Source organism: Acomys russatus, chromosome 18 (genome assembly GCF_903995435.1).
Source record: "Acomys russatus chromosome 18, mAcoRus1.1, whole genome shotgun sequence".
In the NCBI taxonomy this organism is placed as follows: domain Eukaryota; kingdom Metazoa; phylum Chordata; class Mammalia; order Rodentia; family Muridae; genus Acomys; species Acomys russatus.
This window is the reverse complement of record NC_067154.1, coordinates 7030435-7045223: the sequence shown is the minus strand read 5'-3', so window position 1 is coordinate 7045223 and position 14789 is coordinate 7030435. Positions and strand designations below refer to the sequence as shown.

At 47.1% G+C, this 14789-nt stretch overlaps 1 protein-coding gene across 1 annotated transcript; it reads right to left on the bottom strand.

The window, feature by feature from the left end:
- Window positions 1-2722: 2722 nt before the first annotated feature.
- On the bottom strand, window positions 2723-11016 carry LOC127201982 (serine protease 52-like). The gene is made up of 5 exons (XM_051160585.1): window positions 10935-11016; window positions 6550-6778; window positions 5031-5281; window positions 3802-3944; window positions 2723-2989 (listed from the first exon to the last, which is right to left on the bottom strand). Exons 1-5 carry the CDS (start codon window positions 11014-11016, stop codon window positions 2723-2725), a joined length of 972 nt encoding a protein of 323 aa, XP_051016542.1.
- Between the last annotated feature and the right edge of the window lie 3773 nt (window positions 11017-14789).

Genomic DNA, 14789 nt, shown 5'->3' with positions numbered 1-14789 from the left:
AAAAGACTCCCTCCAGAGTATTGAGGCACAAGTCCTGGTGAGCACAAAGGCGTTTAGAGTAGAGCATTTGCCTTTCCTGTTGGAGTTTTAAAAACCAAGCCTGAATGTAAGTTAATATCTATCATATCTCATCTCTATCAACTTAACACATCTACCTAGACCTAAAAATGTCTTATTTAGACTCACCAAGATTTGGAGAGATGTTGGCTGCAAGGCTGCCAAATACAATTAGCCAAAGCACCACGAATGTAACCTTTATATAATTCCTGATTGTTTTGTGGTTCTTCTTGCTGTATGTAGTTTATTTTATTTATGTGTAATAATATAAGTGCATGTGCCAAAAGAAAACCAACGGTGATAGATTCACCTTTAAAAAAAATAAAAAATAAAAATAAAGCCTGAGGCCTGGAAAGGCAGCTAAGTAGTTCCAGCTAGAACCAGTGGTTCTCAACCTTATGATTCATAACAGTGGCAAAATTATAGTTATGAAGTAGAAACAAAATAATTGTATTGTTGTGGGTCACTACAGCTTGAGAAACTATATTAAAGGGTCACAGCATTAAAAAAAAAAAAAAAAAAAAAAAAAAAGACTGAGAACCACTGAGCTAGATCAATGGTTAAGAGCACTGTCTTCCAGGGGACTGGGTTTGATTCCTAGCACTCACGTAAGCTCACAGCCATCTGCTATTTCAGCCCTACGGCGTTTATCATCCTTTCTTTGTCTGTAAAGGCACAGCCATGCTCATGGTATACAGGCATACATGCAGGCAAAACACCCATACACACTAAAAAAAGAGAGAGGCTGAGCATGACAGTGACGGTACATGCTATGTAACCACAATATCTGGCCTCAGTAATTTGCCACTCTTGAATCTTAGCGTGTTAACTGTAATCGCCAAAAGCCAATGCAGCCCTTACTGGGACTCAGCACCAAATGGCAGCTATGGAAACAAAGGTGGCATATTAGCATTCTCTAGAGAAACAGAATGGATAGAATGTGTGTGTGTGTGTGTGTGTGTGTGTGTGTGTGTGTGTGTGTGTGATTTGTTAGCACGACTTACAGGCTGTGGTCCCACTATTCCAATAATGACTGTCCCCAATGGAAAGCCCAAGAATCTGAATAGCTCTTTGGTCCGTGAGGCTGGATGTCTCACTTGGTCTTCAGTATACGTTGGAATCCCAAGGAAGTCGGCTCTAATGCCAGCAAAGGAAAGAGCTTGCCATCTAGAGTGAGGGCAAGCAGGCAAAGAGCGAAAGCTTCCTTCTGACATGTCCTTCTGTCAGCTGCCGCCAGCGGCCCATATTTAGAATAGATCTTCCTACTTCAAATGATCTGTGTGGGTCTCCTACCTCAAGTAACCCAATAAATAGAAATATCTCACAGGTGGGCTTTTGTTAATACCAGGTATAGTCAAGTTGACAACCAAGAATAGCCATCACAGAACAGGGAAAGAAATTCTAGGGAACTTTCTAGAAACAAAGTTGGCTGAAGCTACAAATGAAGGAAAAGCGGAGTTGAAAGTGTTTATTTCATGAGCTACCTGCTGTGTGACTTTTTCCAGAGAGGTGTAAAATCAATATCTGCCTCTAACGTGTAATGGACGTTCACAAAACCCAGAGAAACGGCTCACTCGAGTGCATTTTGACAGAGGAAATGAAGTTATTAGGGGTGACCTATGGAAAAGAGGATGTATTTTCCCCAAATCATGCCCCGCCCCCAACCGTCCAATGAAGCTCCTGTCTTAGAGAGTTCTAAGAATGCCTATTAAAACTTAGTTCAGCGTGCTCCCTGGTGTTGAAGGGTCAGAGGCAGAGGCTCAGAAAACACGAGGCACAGGCACACCAGACTCTGGGAAAGCTCTGTGTGGATGTCTATTCTACCCTTGTTCTCTTAGGGAAGTCTGCTGGTTTTGATGAACACTGTCCACTGTGGAGAAAACGGTTTGTTTCTTCTGCCGTCTGGTTCACAGGGCAGCTAGATAATAGCTTACTGCAAGACAGAGGGCTAGTCCCGCTCTCTGACTACAGGATATAGGCAGAAGGCTGAGTGTGTGTGAGAGAGGAGAAAGCTCCCTGCCTCAAGGGTCCTTGGTTGCTTCTCTTTCTATTGGATTGAAGGTGGACACCTCAGGGATTCTTGATCTCATCCAAAGATGGACATAGTGAATAGCGCTCAAGAATAAACAGCTGCCCCAAGAGTCTTTTCGGTCAGGTTTTATAAGGGTTTGGTCTTTGTCTTTGCATGATGGTTTTATGTTTTCCTTTAATTATGTAGGATTCTCCTAAGATCCACTCAATGCATCATAGATTCTTCCCATGTGGCAGGTTGGGCATTTTTGAGCTTGTGGGGTCCATACAGGGTGGTCACAGAGCATGGGGTAAGTGACATTGTTTTTCCCCAACGTGGGTTGGTTCGTTGGTTGCTTTGATTAATTTCCAAGCTACTTTTCTCGGCCAATTATTTACTTGCGGCCTGACTAGCCCCACTCTCACCCCCTTTAGAAAGAGACCCTGAACCCTTGGAGGGGACTCACCCTGCTTTCCTGACCCTCATGAAACTCTGCAGTGAGCCCCAGGCTTATCAGGTACCCTCCTGTTGCTGTGTAGCGAGTTCAGGCAAAGCCAATTACCCAAGAATCATTCCTGAAAACTTGAGCTCCTCCTCCTCCTCATTTCATACACTGAGAAGGATGCTTGGTTTGGGGACCAGTCTCATGTTTAATCACCAGGTTAGAAGAAACACTGCAAGATAGAGGAACAAGATAGGCCAGCACGATAGCACCAAAGGGCACACGGAGTCATGCACGTACATATAAGGCTTCCCTGCCTTCGCAGTCACCCTGCTAATCCACTTCAGGTAACCCGACACCTTCGTGTATATTCCTGGCAAGTTCTGGCCACAGCCCATGCCCCAGCTGACAATGCCCACCTGGTACCAAGTGGTTATGTTCTTCTTTTTGTTGCAAAACAGACCTCCCCCACTGTCGCCCTAGGAAAGAAAAGTTATTGGGAAGTTGAAGGGCAGTAGGGGGCTACTCCCATAGCCTGCTGAGGTGTGTGCATCCTGACAAACAGTAGTGAAAGTTCCTCTGATGGCACTTTCTAGCTGTTATTCGCTTTTCCAGCCACGCAGCTGTGACTGTTGCATGGGTGGCAAACAATCTAGTCAAAGCAACTGGATGAAAGACTGATTTCCAGCACCACCACCACCTAGTCCATTATTGACGGATGCATCGTTAGTTTTGATGTATCTGTATCAAACGTTCACGCTTTCTGCATGAGTTCGTTTTCTACCAGCCCGGCTCTCTCCGTTTTGCTCAAAATTGCAAAGAGTGAACAGAATAAGCAAAAATCCATCATGGCTTATAAGAAGCCATTGGTAGAAAACACTGGGTACACAGACATAGACATATGGCAAGTGAAAAAAGAATAGTATTATGTTAAAAATGGTAAAGTGTAATACTTAAAAGCACCACATTTTAAATGACCTGGGGAAAAATAAATAAATCCGAAGCTACACTCATAAGGTAGAAGGTGCCCTCAGACTGAGGCAGAGGCTGGAGCAAGGTCCACACCAGGAACTAGAGAGTGGGCCATAGCTCCCCTCCTAGAGCTGGGAGAGAACAGGCCTTGCCCACATCTTGATTTAGGGCTTGCATCATCCTGAACTTTGGGGGATCATGTATGTTGATTAAAGCCACCCAGCTTGTGGTTACAGTGGCCTCAGGGAACTGCTGTGGCATCTCATCCATTGGACAGAAAAGCCAGACACCCTCCCCCAGGCAGAGCCCAACCCATCACCTGGCAGGCATCCTTCCTAGCAGTTCGAGATCCGGCACACAGCATGTTCTTGGTTACTAGAGAGACAACAAGGCTACACCAGTCCGTTCTAAACAGCTCCACTTGGACTTTGCGAAGCTTTGCAGATTTGTCTTTTGGGGAACCTGGCCCAGAGGAGAAGTAGAGGGAGAGAGAACATCAGCTAAAATGGATCCTTTCAGTTGTGTGCCAGTGCCCACCCACATCACCCCAATAATAAGAGAACTTCTGTTCATCCGGAGACTGATCATATTTGGTGTGAGTGTGGGAGAGGAAGAGGTATCTTTAAAGACTCTCAAGATCCCCTAAGCACCCACAATTCCCTAGGACTAGGTTAAAAGAACCCAGGCAAACAAGGAGTCTCGTATTACTCTGGGCCCCTTGAGACATTCATCAGAGAGGAGCCCACTTCCCAGGATGTAAGTGCTTTCTTTTCCTGTAGGTATTGCCAGGGATGCTTCCCGAAGAGAAAAATTCAAGACGTGTGTGTTGAATGACCCGTGAGGACTTTGGAGCTAAGAACTATTTTTTTTCTTTTAAGCTCATAAAAATCATCAAAGACTGACTCCCACCCAGGTTGGAACTGTGGAACCATCCAGAACCTAGGCTCAGACATGTGAGGGCCTTCACCGAGAAGCATCACGGCTCGCTAAGTGTTTCCTGCAGACTGATTTATGGGGCAAGACATGCTTGCCAAGAATGTGGACAAAGGGGATTCATTTGCAAGCATGGCTGGGACGGGCTCTAGGAGTGGATTGCAGCTTGCTTCCACAGAGGACGTTTTTGAGGGTTTTTTTTTTTTTTCCCTCGGCCTGGACCCGTAGCTTTCAGCTAGTCAGAGACCTGGCCTTCGAAGAGCAATCCTGACACCATCACCTGGAGCCGGGTCAGTCCACACTACTGACCTGTGTCCTTCCACAGTCCCTCAGAATTCTATTGTGTGACCTTTTGGCCTTGGTTTCCTCCTGAGCTTCCGTCCAGGGTTCATGTTCTATAGCCTAGACCCACAATTTGCTCCAGGCCCCAGAAGTTTCATGAACACTGGCTCCTTGGGGCACTGAGAATAAGGTATGTCATTGGCTTTCCCTGAGAACTGAAGTTACCACACCCACCAGGCAGAATTGCAAAGGCCAGCAGCGCTTCTGTAATTTCCTATCCCATCTGAAAACCAGCCGCATGCCACCCCATATACCCAAGCCGGAGTCACTCACTGGTATTGGTGACACCCCATCCTACTACCCAGCAGTTACTCCATGCCACTAGGTCAGAGACTTCTGAAATGCAGATGGGTACCCTGCTGTTGATACTCAGGTTTAGTGGGGATTCAAGCAAGAGCAGAGCTATGTCATTGTCCAGTAGCAGGTCATCATACTTCGGGTGTGTGATTAACTTGTTCACTTTATCATACACCAGTTTTGTGCTGTTGAGGTCATCTTTGCCGTGAATGATCACCAAGTTCGAGCTCATTAAAATAAAAAAGAGAGAAAAGGTAAATAACAGAAGCAGATGGGGGTGGGTGGGTACGTAAATCCCTAAGGGAAAAGAACCAGTGGCTATGGTTCTAAGTAGTGAGGGGCTAAGGGGACCTGAGCAGGAGGAGGCAGATCTGAGTTCCAGCGCTTAGCCTGATCATCTTATTTTGGATAAAGCAGCATCTAGGAAGCTGAAGGACACCAAGGCGCCATCTTTGATTCTCAAGAAGGGCTAGACTGATTATACAGCAGAAGTTCCAAGAGACTCCTGAGACTCAAGGACCTGTACAGCATCCCAGAGCTGGTGTGTGTGTGCACAGGCTAGAGCCCTTCCTTCACATACCAACCAGCACCTCTGATATTGCTCTGACCCTGTGCTCACACACTGCCCACAGTGTCTCCAAGACAGCAGTTAGTGATGGACTTTCTTTTTTGCCTGTTTAGAGTTTCCATTCATTTGTCTTTAAGACAAGGTCTCTCCCTATGTAGCCTAGGCTGGCCCCTGACAAGTCATCTCCCAGGCTCATCCCTCTAGAGTTCTCAGTGACAGGCATGCACTACCATAGCCAGCTTAGAAAAAGTGTTTATTAGAGGTCAGATAATGTCCACAGATACTTAGCAAGATGCAAAGCCTGGAGCACACAACAAAATGTATTGAGTCCTGGGAGGAGAAATGCTTGCTTCTCAGAAGTCGGATGAATACTCAGCCACACAGGCCATTTTTAGTTCCTGGTAGCGTCCCATGGCTTTTTGAATGAAGCTCCAAGGTCATTAGCATGTGGGACAAGCATTTGGCTACACTGGTTAAAAAGAAAATTCTAAGTCAAGCCTGTCAGTGCAGGCCTATACAGGGTTAGCTACTTTAGAGACCGAGGAAGGAGAATTAAAAACCCGAGGCCTATCTGAGCTACGGAATGAGTTCAAGGCCAGCCTAGGAACTTAGTAAGACTTTGTCTTAAAATAAAAGGCAATGCATCTCTGGGTTTGAGGCCAGTCTGGTCTACAGGACCAGGACAATCAGAGCTATACAGAGTATAGCTTAATTAGATAGATAGATAGATAGATAGATAGATAGATAGATAGAAATAGATGATAGATAGAAATAGATGATAGATAGAAATAGATAGATGATAGATTATAGATAGACAGACAGATAAGATAAAAAGCAAAAGAAGACTACAGAGAGCAGCCCTGGGCCCAATCCCTTGTTTCACCACCTATATCCACTCCTGCCCCAGTTTCTTCCAGGAATACTCACTTGTTTGTTTGGTCGAAGCAATGGGATGCAGTTAGGATCCACCACTCATTGAGAATAGTTCCCCCACAGAGATGATTGCCGTAATGCATAATCCCCACATGCCACGGGAACTGAGTGATGTTTGCAGGTTCCCCTCCCATGATAGCAGAAATATTTTCCCATTGTTGAGATCTGCCACTTATTCCACGGCCACATGTTACTAAAAGAAACGAGGAAGAGATAGAAAGGTCTAGGGCCCAGGAGTCAAGTCTAGGGGGCTTGGAAAAGCTTAACTGTGGGCCTGTTCTTCCACCCACACAGGCACCAGGGCTCAGCAAAGGGGCCATTGTCAGGGAACCACAGGCTAATCCAAGTGCATCACCTGCCTCTCAAGGGCTTGGCCACATGAGTGTGGAGTGCTCCGGGAGTTGCTCCGGGAGCCACCTTCACTGTCATTTGCTTCTTGGAATGAGGTTCTGAGGCCTGTAAGAAGGGAAGACTCAAAAAACCACGTGGTGGTGGGCAGCTGGCTCTTGCTATTTCCCCTAGGCTGTATAGCCACATTCCTTTCTTTCAACTGTTCCTCACTGCCCCCTGAATAAGTGCTGTGGGTCCCGGTGTGCCATTATGCATAGTGAGTGTGTATTTTCCTGGACCTCCCAGACATCAGAAAACCAACAGAAGAAGATGGCTTAGCCCAACCTGCTCTCCAGTTCCTGTCCTGATTTCCTACTGTAATTAGGGAACATGCTTTCATGCAACTTTAGTTCCAAGGACCACTCCAACTCTCCCCAGATGGGAGTTTGACATGTCTATGTGACAGGGTTGCTTGGACATCCTTTGATGTCTTTCCAGTATTATTTCATTTTGTCCCTCCCCTTCTGCTTCTCTTCCTGTTCCCTGTTCTCCTTTCTTGTTCCTCGTTTTTCTCTACCTTTCCCACCTATTTTTCCTTCTTCTCAGTACTGTGGCTCAAACCTCAGGCCTGGTGCACGTAAAGCAAACATTCTGCCACCAGGCCCATCCACATCCTTCCAGTATTATTCCAATTAAGAGAGAAGTGAATGCAATAAAGTCTACAGTATTGACTACTCACTGCTTGCAAAGCACTGTCCTGTTTTGCCTAGCATTACCACTACCCTATTTTAAAGAGTGAACATTGGGCCAAGGCCCTACAGCTACTGTGCAACAGAGAGAAGCCAGAAGCATGGATGATGGTCTAATGACAATGGCATTTATGTAATTCTTACAGGAAAATATAGCAATATTTCTATTCCAGCTTTCTGTAGTCACAATCCCACACCCATATGTCATCATAGCCACCACCCTACATAATGCTCTCACACACTAACATCCCAGAACTCTTACCACATACACCCCAATAACATATCCCTATAACCACAAACCCTACCACTGTTTGGCACTACTACAGACTTCACACCATACACCCTATCCACACAATCTCATTTCACACTCCATCCTCTTACAGGGCATCCCCAAAGAGCTCTGTCAGCAAAGAACTGCACCCCCACAAGATTCCACCACATAGCCCACTACCATATGCACCCTCACCAAAGAACTCCATCACCACAGATACTTACCATATTACCCCAGCACCATGCAATCCCACTGCCAACACGCGCACCAACACCACAGACCACTACCACAATCACACTACACACCCACCACTCGTCATCATCACCAACACTGTGTCACCACTTCACGTCACCACCCCCACTTCCAGCCATAGTTCCTCTGTCTTCCCATTTCGTTCCCAACACTGTAGGCCTGCTTTCGATTCCCTAGAAGTGACCTGCAGCTTCCTGCCTCAGGGCCCTTCCCTTTTCTCCTCCTTGATCTGTGTTTCTGTGTATCCTTGACATGAAGGCTCAAATCATGAAGTGAGTTTTGTTGATCTGGGGGCAATAGTAAGGCAGGGGAAACTGGAGTTTGAAGCTTGCATTGGTTCCAAGAGTATTGTGTGTGGAATATGTGTGTGTGTGTGTGTGTGTGTGTGTGTGTGTGTGTGTAAACTCACATCGCCTTTATGGCAGTTCCATTTTTGCAGCAGGCATTCTCCTCAGAATACCAGCAAGAGTCAGCAAATGTTCGTAAACTCTTAATATCTCCTCCTCTCATTAGACTATACTCTCCATGAGGGTGGGGGCCATGTGTGACTAATTCTTAAGGCCCACACCACCTAGACAAGAGACTGGTATGTCATAGGAACTCAACGCACAGCAATGGAATAAACGGATGTGTTGGGCGATGATATGAACTGGGTAGATGGAGTAGGTGGGCAGATGCATGGATAGGTAGGTGGCCAGATGAGTGTATAGATGGCTGGATAATTGGGAATAATCTTAGTATCAATGGTAAAGTTCCTTGAACCACCAGTGGCACAAACAGGTGGTCAGGGATTGAGAAGCCTTTGTTCAAAGGCATTAACCCTTTGAGTCCCCAAATCAGGAAGCCAATGTAGAGGGCGAGTGAGTGATCAACAGAAGTGTCCTTGCATGTGAAGAGTAAATTCAGGAATCTCTGCTTCGTCTCCCTTGCTCATGTCAAGGAGGCATATTTGGCCCTTCCTGCAATCCACTCTTAGATGGAAAGACCTGGTATCCCAACAAGAGAACCTTAGAATTAGTATACAGTCAAAAAGGCACATTGGTTTGGGATGGGAGAAATTAAATGCTTATTTGAAATGACTATTTGTGAATATGTACACAAAATGACATAATTCAAAGTCAGGTTGGGTTCACAAAATAAGTCATTTTAGTCTTTTCCCTCTTTTTGAGACATAGTGACACCTGCCATGTATTGAGCATCTTCCCTGAGCCAGCTACTGTGTCGCATGAGTAATAATCCCCACAAATGCCCACGGTGTGTCTGACACTTGCTTTGGGAAATCAAGTGTGATGATACATCTAAGCTTAGCAGAAATGCCAGTAAGGTAGGCAGTGTCGGGATGCTGGTAGGACTCTGAGTCCCAGAGCCCTGAGAAATGCCTCTCAGAAGTCAATGGAAAGAATCATCCGAAGTCTTGGGGTGGCAGTTCATAGCCATGCAGGCTGCAGAACTGGGTAACGATTGATAGTGGCAAACACCGCACTGTGGATAGACACGGCCTCGCCAGACTCAAACCCTGGAATTGACCCATCAGTATCATGGGTCAGTCAGTAAAGTGCTTGCCATCCTCCAGAACCCATGTAAAAAGCTGGGCCCAGCACTGGGTGTCTTCACTGGGGAGGTAGAGACAAGCAGGTCCCTGAAATGTGCTGGCCAACCAGTCTAGAGGAAGCAGGAGTTCAGCATTTTGAGAAAGATTAGCGTATCTGGGCCCTGCAGGTCTCGGCACTGAGTCCACCTTCCCATCACTCACTCCAACCCATTTATACCGGCCGCCCTGCCTTGCTCCCCATCAGAAAAAACAAGTGTGGTCCTAGCTAGCTACATGATTTCATCAGCTCCTCCCAGGTCTCCACAACACCAGTCTGTGTTGTCTGTTTCACAGCATTGTACATGAACACAGACAACAAGGTTTACTCAAAGGCTTTGTTGTTATACTAGGGGTTGAATTTGGGGTTTCTTGCATGGCAGGTAAACACTGTACCAGTGAGGGGATATCTGCCAGCCCCTCTTTTCACTTTTTGCATTGGGAACCGGACCTCATTAAGTTGTCCAGGCTAGCCTTGAACTCACTCTGTAGCCTAGGCTAGGCTTGATTCTGAGATCTTCTTGACTCATCCTCCTCGGTAGCTGGATTAGAGAGGCCCGGACCAACTACCTAGCTCTCGTGTTTAGATTTAAGACTCATCCCCACCACCTTGAGGGAAATTCTACATTTTTCTCTGCCATAACGGCAGTTTCTAAAACAGAGCACCCTCTGGCAGGGGTTTGAAATTCGCTGACCACCCCCATTGACCCCAACTGTATACACTCTTTGTACCCAGACAGCACCCCATCCCTGAGGCTGCTGAGGCCCCACCTTGTCTGCACGCTGTAATGTGGTGGCTTTGCCTTAGACCCTTCAGATGTTTTTTCAGTTTGGTGGAAAAAGAAACTCTCTGAAGATCCTTCTGGGATTAAGCCTTCCTTAGTAAGCCAACAGGTGGCTACCTTTTCTGAAATGTACTGGTGTACTCACTCACTCTGGGAAACTCTAGTATCTACACAGGAAATATGAACACACACACACACACACACACACACACATGCGCATCAGGCTCCCCACCTCCCCCCAAACAACTTTAAAGGGCAAGAGCTATAGGAATCTCAGTGATCATTTGGTCAGGAACCAGCTACCTCAGATCCCTAAATCCTACCCCTCCAACTACTGATTCAGCACCCCAGGTGATTCTACCACCCCTCAGGGACTGAGCCATAGGGTCCCCCCAGAAACCTACATGCCAGTGAGCTATGTGTCCATGGCAACAAGAGGGCCAATGGCAGCAACAGCCCTGCTCTTCCATCCTTCCAGCTTTTCATCATTTTGCCTGCACATCAGCCCTGGGGAGCTTCAACTGAGGCATGTGGATAGAGGGCGGAGCCTAGATGACCACTGAGATCACAATGGGCCTGGATTGGCCATTCTAAGCAGCAGGTAGCCTCCTGAGTCCTCCAGGAAATGGAGGATAGGGAGGGTTTGATGTTGAGGGTGACAGGAAGTAGAGTGAGGGGCTCCAAAAACAGTGGAGCTCCCACAGACTAGCTTGTGGATGCTTACGACACGTGGCTGAAGGCACAGCCTTTGTTAATGAAGGAATCTGAGGTTTGTGGTTTAAACAAATCAGACAGCACAGCAGAGATACTAATGCATGCTCTATAGGAGAGACGTCATATCACCAGTAGGACCTTGGGTCAGTTTCTTAACTTGGACTCCCATTATTTATCTGAAAAATGGATGATGACGCGTCTCTGTGCTGTTGAATTAGCGCACTAAGCCAGTGGTTCTCAACTTTCCTAATGCTGTGACCCTTCAATATAGTTCCTCATGTTGTGGTGACCCTCAACCATAATATTATTTTCACTGCTACTTCATAACTGTGATTTTGTTACTGTTATACATTGTATTACAAATACCTGTGCTTTCCAATGTAAAAGAATCAATGCCTGTGAAAGAGTCATTTGACCCCAAAGGGGTTTGTTGCACCCTATAGGCTGAGAACTGCTGCAGTACAGCCTGTCATATTCCAAGCCTCTGATAGAACCCTCCAGGTTCACTGCTACTATCTTTCTTGCAAAATCAGTACCTGGGCTGGCAGCTCCTCTCACCAGGAAAGCTAGAAGCCCGGGTCGGGGTGTGTGGGCGGGGCACTCCCTCTGTGGAGAGCTCAGGTGGAACCTGCTTGCACTCATTTCTCATTCGTGTTGTCTCCTCGCCCTGCTGAGCAAGCATTTCTACGTATTGGTCTTGGAGGATGAAGGCAGGGGAGCAGCGGCTACTTCTCTGAGCTCTAAGAACTCCCGTGCCATTTGGGTGAAAAGACAGAGCAAAGAGAGTGAATCCCTTAACACCATGGAGGAAGGCTGTCACTGGGGGTTGGGGAGTCAGGGCAGGGTTACGGTGCTGGGTGCTCGAGGGGCTTGACTTCTCCAGAGGAAAAAGCTGAGTCTAGAAGGAGAATGGGAGAAAAAAGCAGGAGGAATTTGCTGCAGTTTGAATTGTGACTCTCAAAATTGCCACGATGGGGTCAGGGAGGCAGCTCAGTGCTATTTGATCTCCAGAAGCCACATTAAAAAAAAAAAAGCCAGATATAGTACCCTTGTAGTCTCAGTGTTGGGGAGGCAGAGACAGGCAGATCCCTTGGGGTGGTCTAGCCAGTAAACCTAGATTACTTGATGAGTCCCAGGCCAATGAGAAACTCTGTTTCAAAATAAATATCATTCATCTCAGGAAGGATACTCAGGAAGGAGAGCAAGGTTATCCTCTGCACTCCACGTGTGGACTTACACACACACACACACACACACACACACACACACACACACACACTCATGTCAAGTCACAGCCACAGAACTCAGAAAGCAGAACTCCTTGGGAAATCTAGTCAGAGAGAGTGAGAACAGACCAGCCCATCCGTCATGACGTGGGATCCTTATTAAAAAGGAAACGTTAGACGTACAAACAGAGAGAACTCATTTGACAAACGGAGGTGTGCTGACAGAACTGGGTGACCACCAGGAGCTGGAGAGGAGCCTACAAAGAGTCTTTCCTGGCACAGTGTGAGGTCGTTGTGGAAAGCCAAAATGGTACACTCACTGCATAGACGGGACAACCCAAAAGCCAGACTTTTAAAATGCTACTGCGCTTTGTACACAAACAGATCTCCTGATATAAACAACAGGAGTGGTGGTCCCGCTGTGGCTTGAGTGCAAAATGGGTCCCACAGGCTCCTGTGTGTGAATGCTACAGCAGCTGGTACTATTTGGGGGTGGGGTGGAGTGGAATCTTTTGAACTTAGAGCCTGCCCTGTTGACATAACCCACCAGGGGTGGGGCTGAAGGTTATAGCTGGAGCATACGTCTCCATGCATGGGGGCCTGCGGGCGAGCGGGCAGGCATGCGCGAACATGCGCGTGCCCACGGCATGTCGTGTGTATGTGTTATGTATCTATTGCTCACTGTCTGTTCTTTTTTTTTTTTTTTTAATTTATTCTTGTTACATCTCAATGTTTATCCCATCCCTTGTATCCTCCCATTCTTCCCTCCCTCCCCTTTTTCCTATTATTCCCCTCCCCTATGACTGTTCCTGAGGGGGATTACCTCCCCCTGTATATTCTCATAGGGTATCAAGTCTCTTCTTGGCTACCTGCTGTCCTTCCTCTGAGTGCCACCAGGTCTCCCCACCCAGGGGACATGGTCAAATGTGAGGCACCAGAGTACGTGAGAAAGTCATATCCCACTCTCCACTGCACCCCATGGAACCTTCTCCAAAATTGATCACATCGTAGGTCACTGCCTGTTCTTTTTGAGACATGATCTCTTACTGAACCTGAGTCTTGCTGTTTGGGCTAATGCCTGCAAGTTATTGGGATCGTCCTGCTCTACCTTCCTATTGCTGGGACCACAGGTACGAGTAGCCATACCCAGACATTAGGTGGGCGCTGAGGATTCAAACTCAAGTTCTGGACCTAGCGCAGCAAGTGCTCTCAGTCCCTTCCTCACACCATGGGCCCACATTCTCAACTCTCTGGCCGCCATGAGGTGAGCAGCGAGGAGCTCCCATTGCCACTAGGGCAGCCAGCCCTCCCCTACCATGATGGTCTGCGCGCACACACACACACACACACACACACACACACACACACACACACACACACACACACACACACACACGCTGGAGCCTGCTGAGTCAGCCTCTCTCCTATGAGGAGAGTAACAAACACGCCCCACTTCGCTGGAATTCCAAGGGCTACCGTGTGAGCAGAAAGCAGTTTCTCACACTGTCTTCCTCTGTCAACACAGCCACCTCAGAATACTGCAGGCTGATGGTTGGACAAAACATGTGGAGCTTATTCTCTGAGTTAAAGACAGAGTTGCTGGAAATTTCTCAGAGGTATTAGAAGGCTAAGATTTAGGTTCCCAGTAAAGGCTCCATCCCCAGCTTCCAGCCAGGCAGCTGCCGGCGTCCTCATGTCTCCCTTCCTCAATTCTGTGTATAGGCATGTGAGTGAGTGGTGTGTGCATGCGTGTGCGTGTCACTCTTGCAAAAATGTTCTTATAAGGGCACTGTTCTGTAGACCAGGGCCCTGCCCTTCTGACCTCATTTAACTCTTAAAGTCTTCCTTAATGGCTCCAGCTCCCAAGCAACTTAACAATGGCTTAGGAACACAAACCTTGTTCACAATGTGTACACAGCAACTCCTGGGTAATGCTGGTGGTAGTCCAAAAATTAGAGCGGGAGTGTGGTTGAGAGTATTAGTGCCAAGTAAGGAACTTGGGGGAGAAGCAGAGGCTAATGGGGGCAAATTATTATGTATGTCTGAGGCGTGGAGCCGGGGGACATTCTCTGTGCTTCCCCTTGGTGAGCTGGGATTTGAAGTCAGGTGCAAGCCCAGGTTTTGATTCCATAATTTACATTATACTCTCTACTACTTTGTTGGGATCCCAGTGAGCAGCTATGAGGCAGCCCCAAAGCTTTCCTTGCAAGCAGACCACCAGCTACCCATAAGAAAGGCGGTCAGGGAGGAGCAAGGGGCTGTAGTCTCGAGGTTCTTGTTGCTACCTATAGAACAAGACCCACCAAATATCTGGCTGCA

Excerpts from the sequence above, each read along its gene's own strand:
- LOC127201982 (XM_051160585.1), bottom strand. The coding sequence starts at position 11,016 with ATGAAAAGCTGGAAGGATGGAAGAGCAGGGCTGTTGCTGCCATTGGCC. Across the intron at positions 5,282-6,549 it reads TGCTTCGACCAAACAAACAA|CTCGAACTTGGTGATCATTC; the intron begins GTGAGTATTCCT and ends TATTTTAATGAG. Across the intron at positions 3,945-5,030 it reads ATGGGGTGTCACCAATACCA|GTTCCCCAAAAGACAAATCT; the intron begins GTGAGTGACTCC and ends CCTCTGGGCCAG.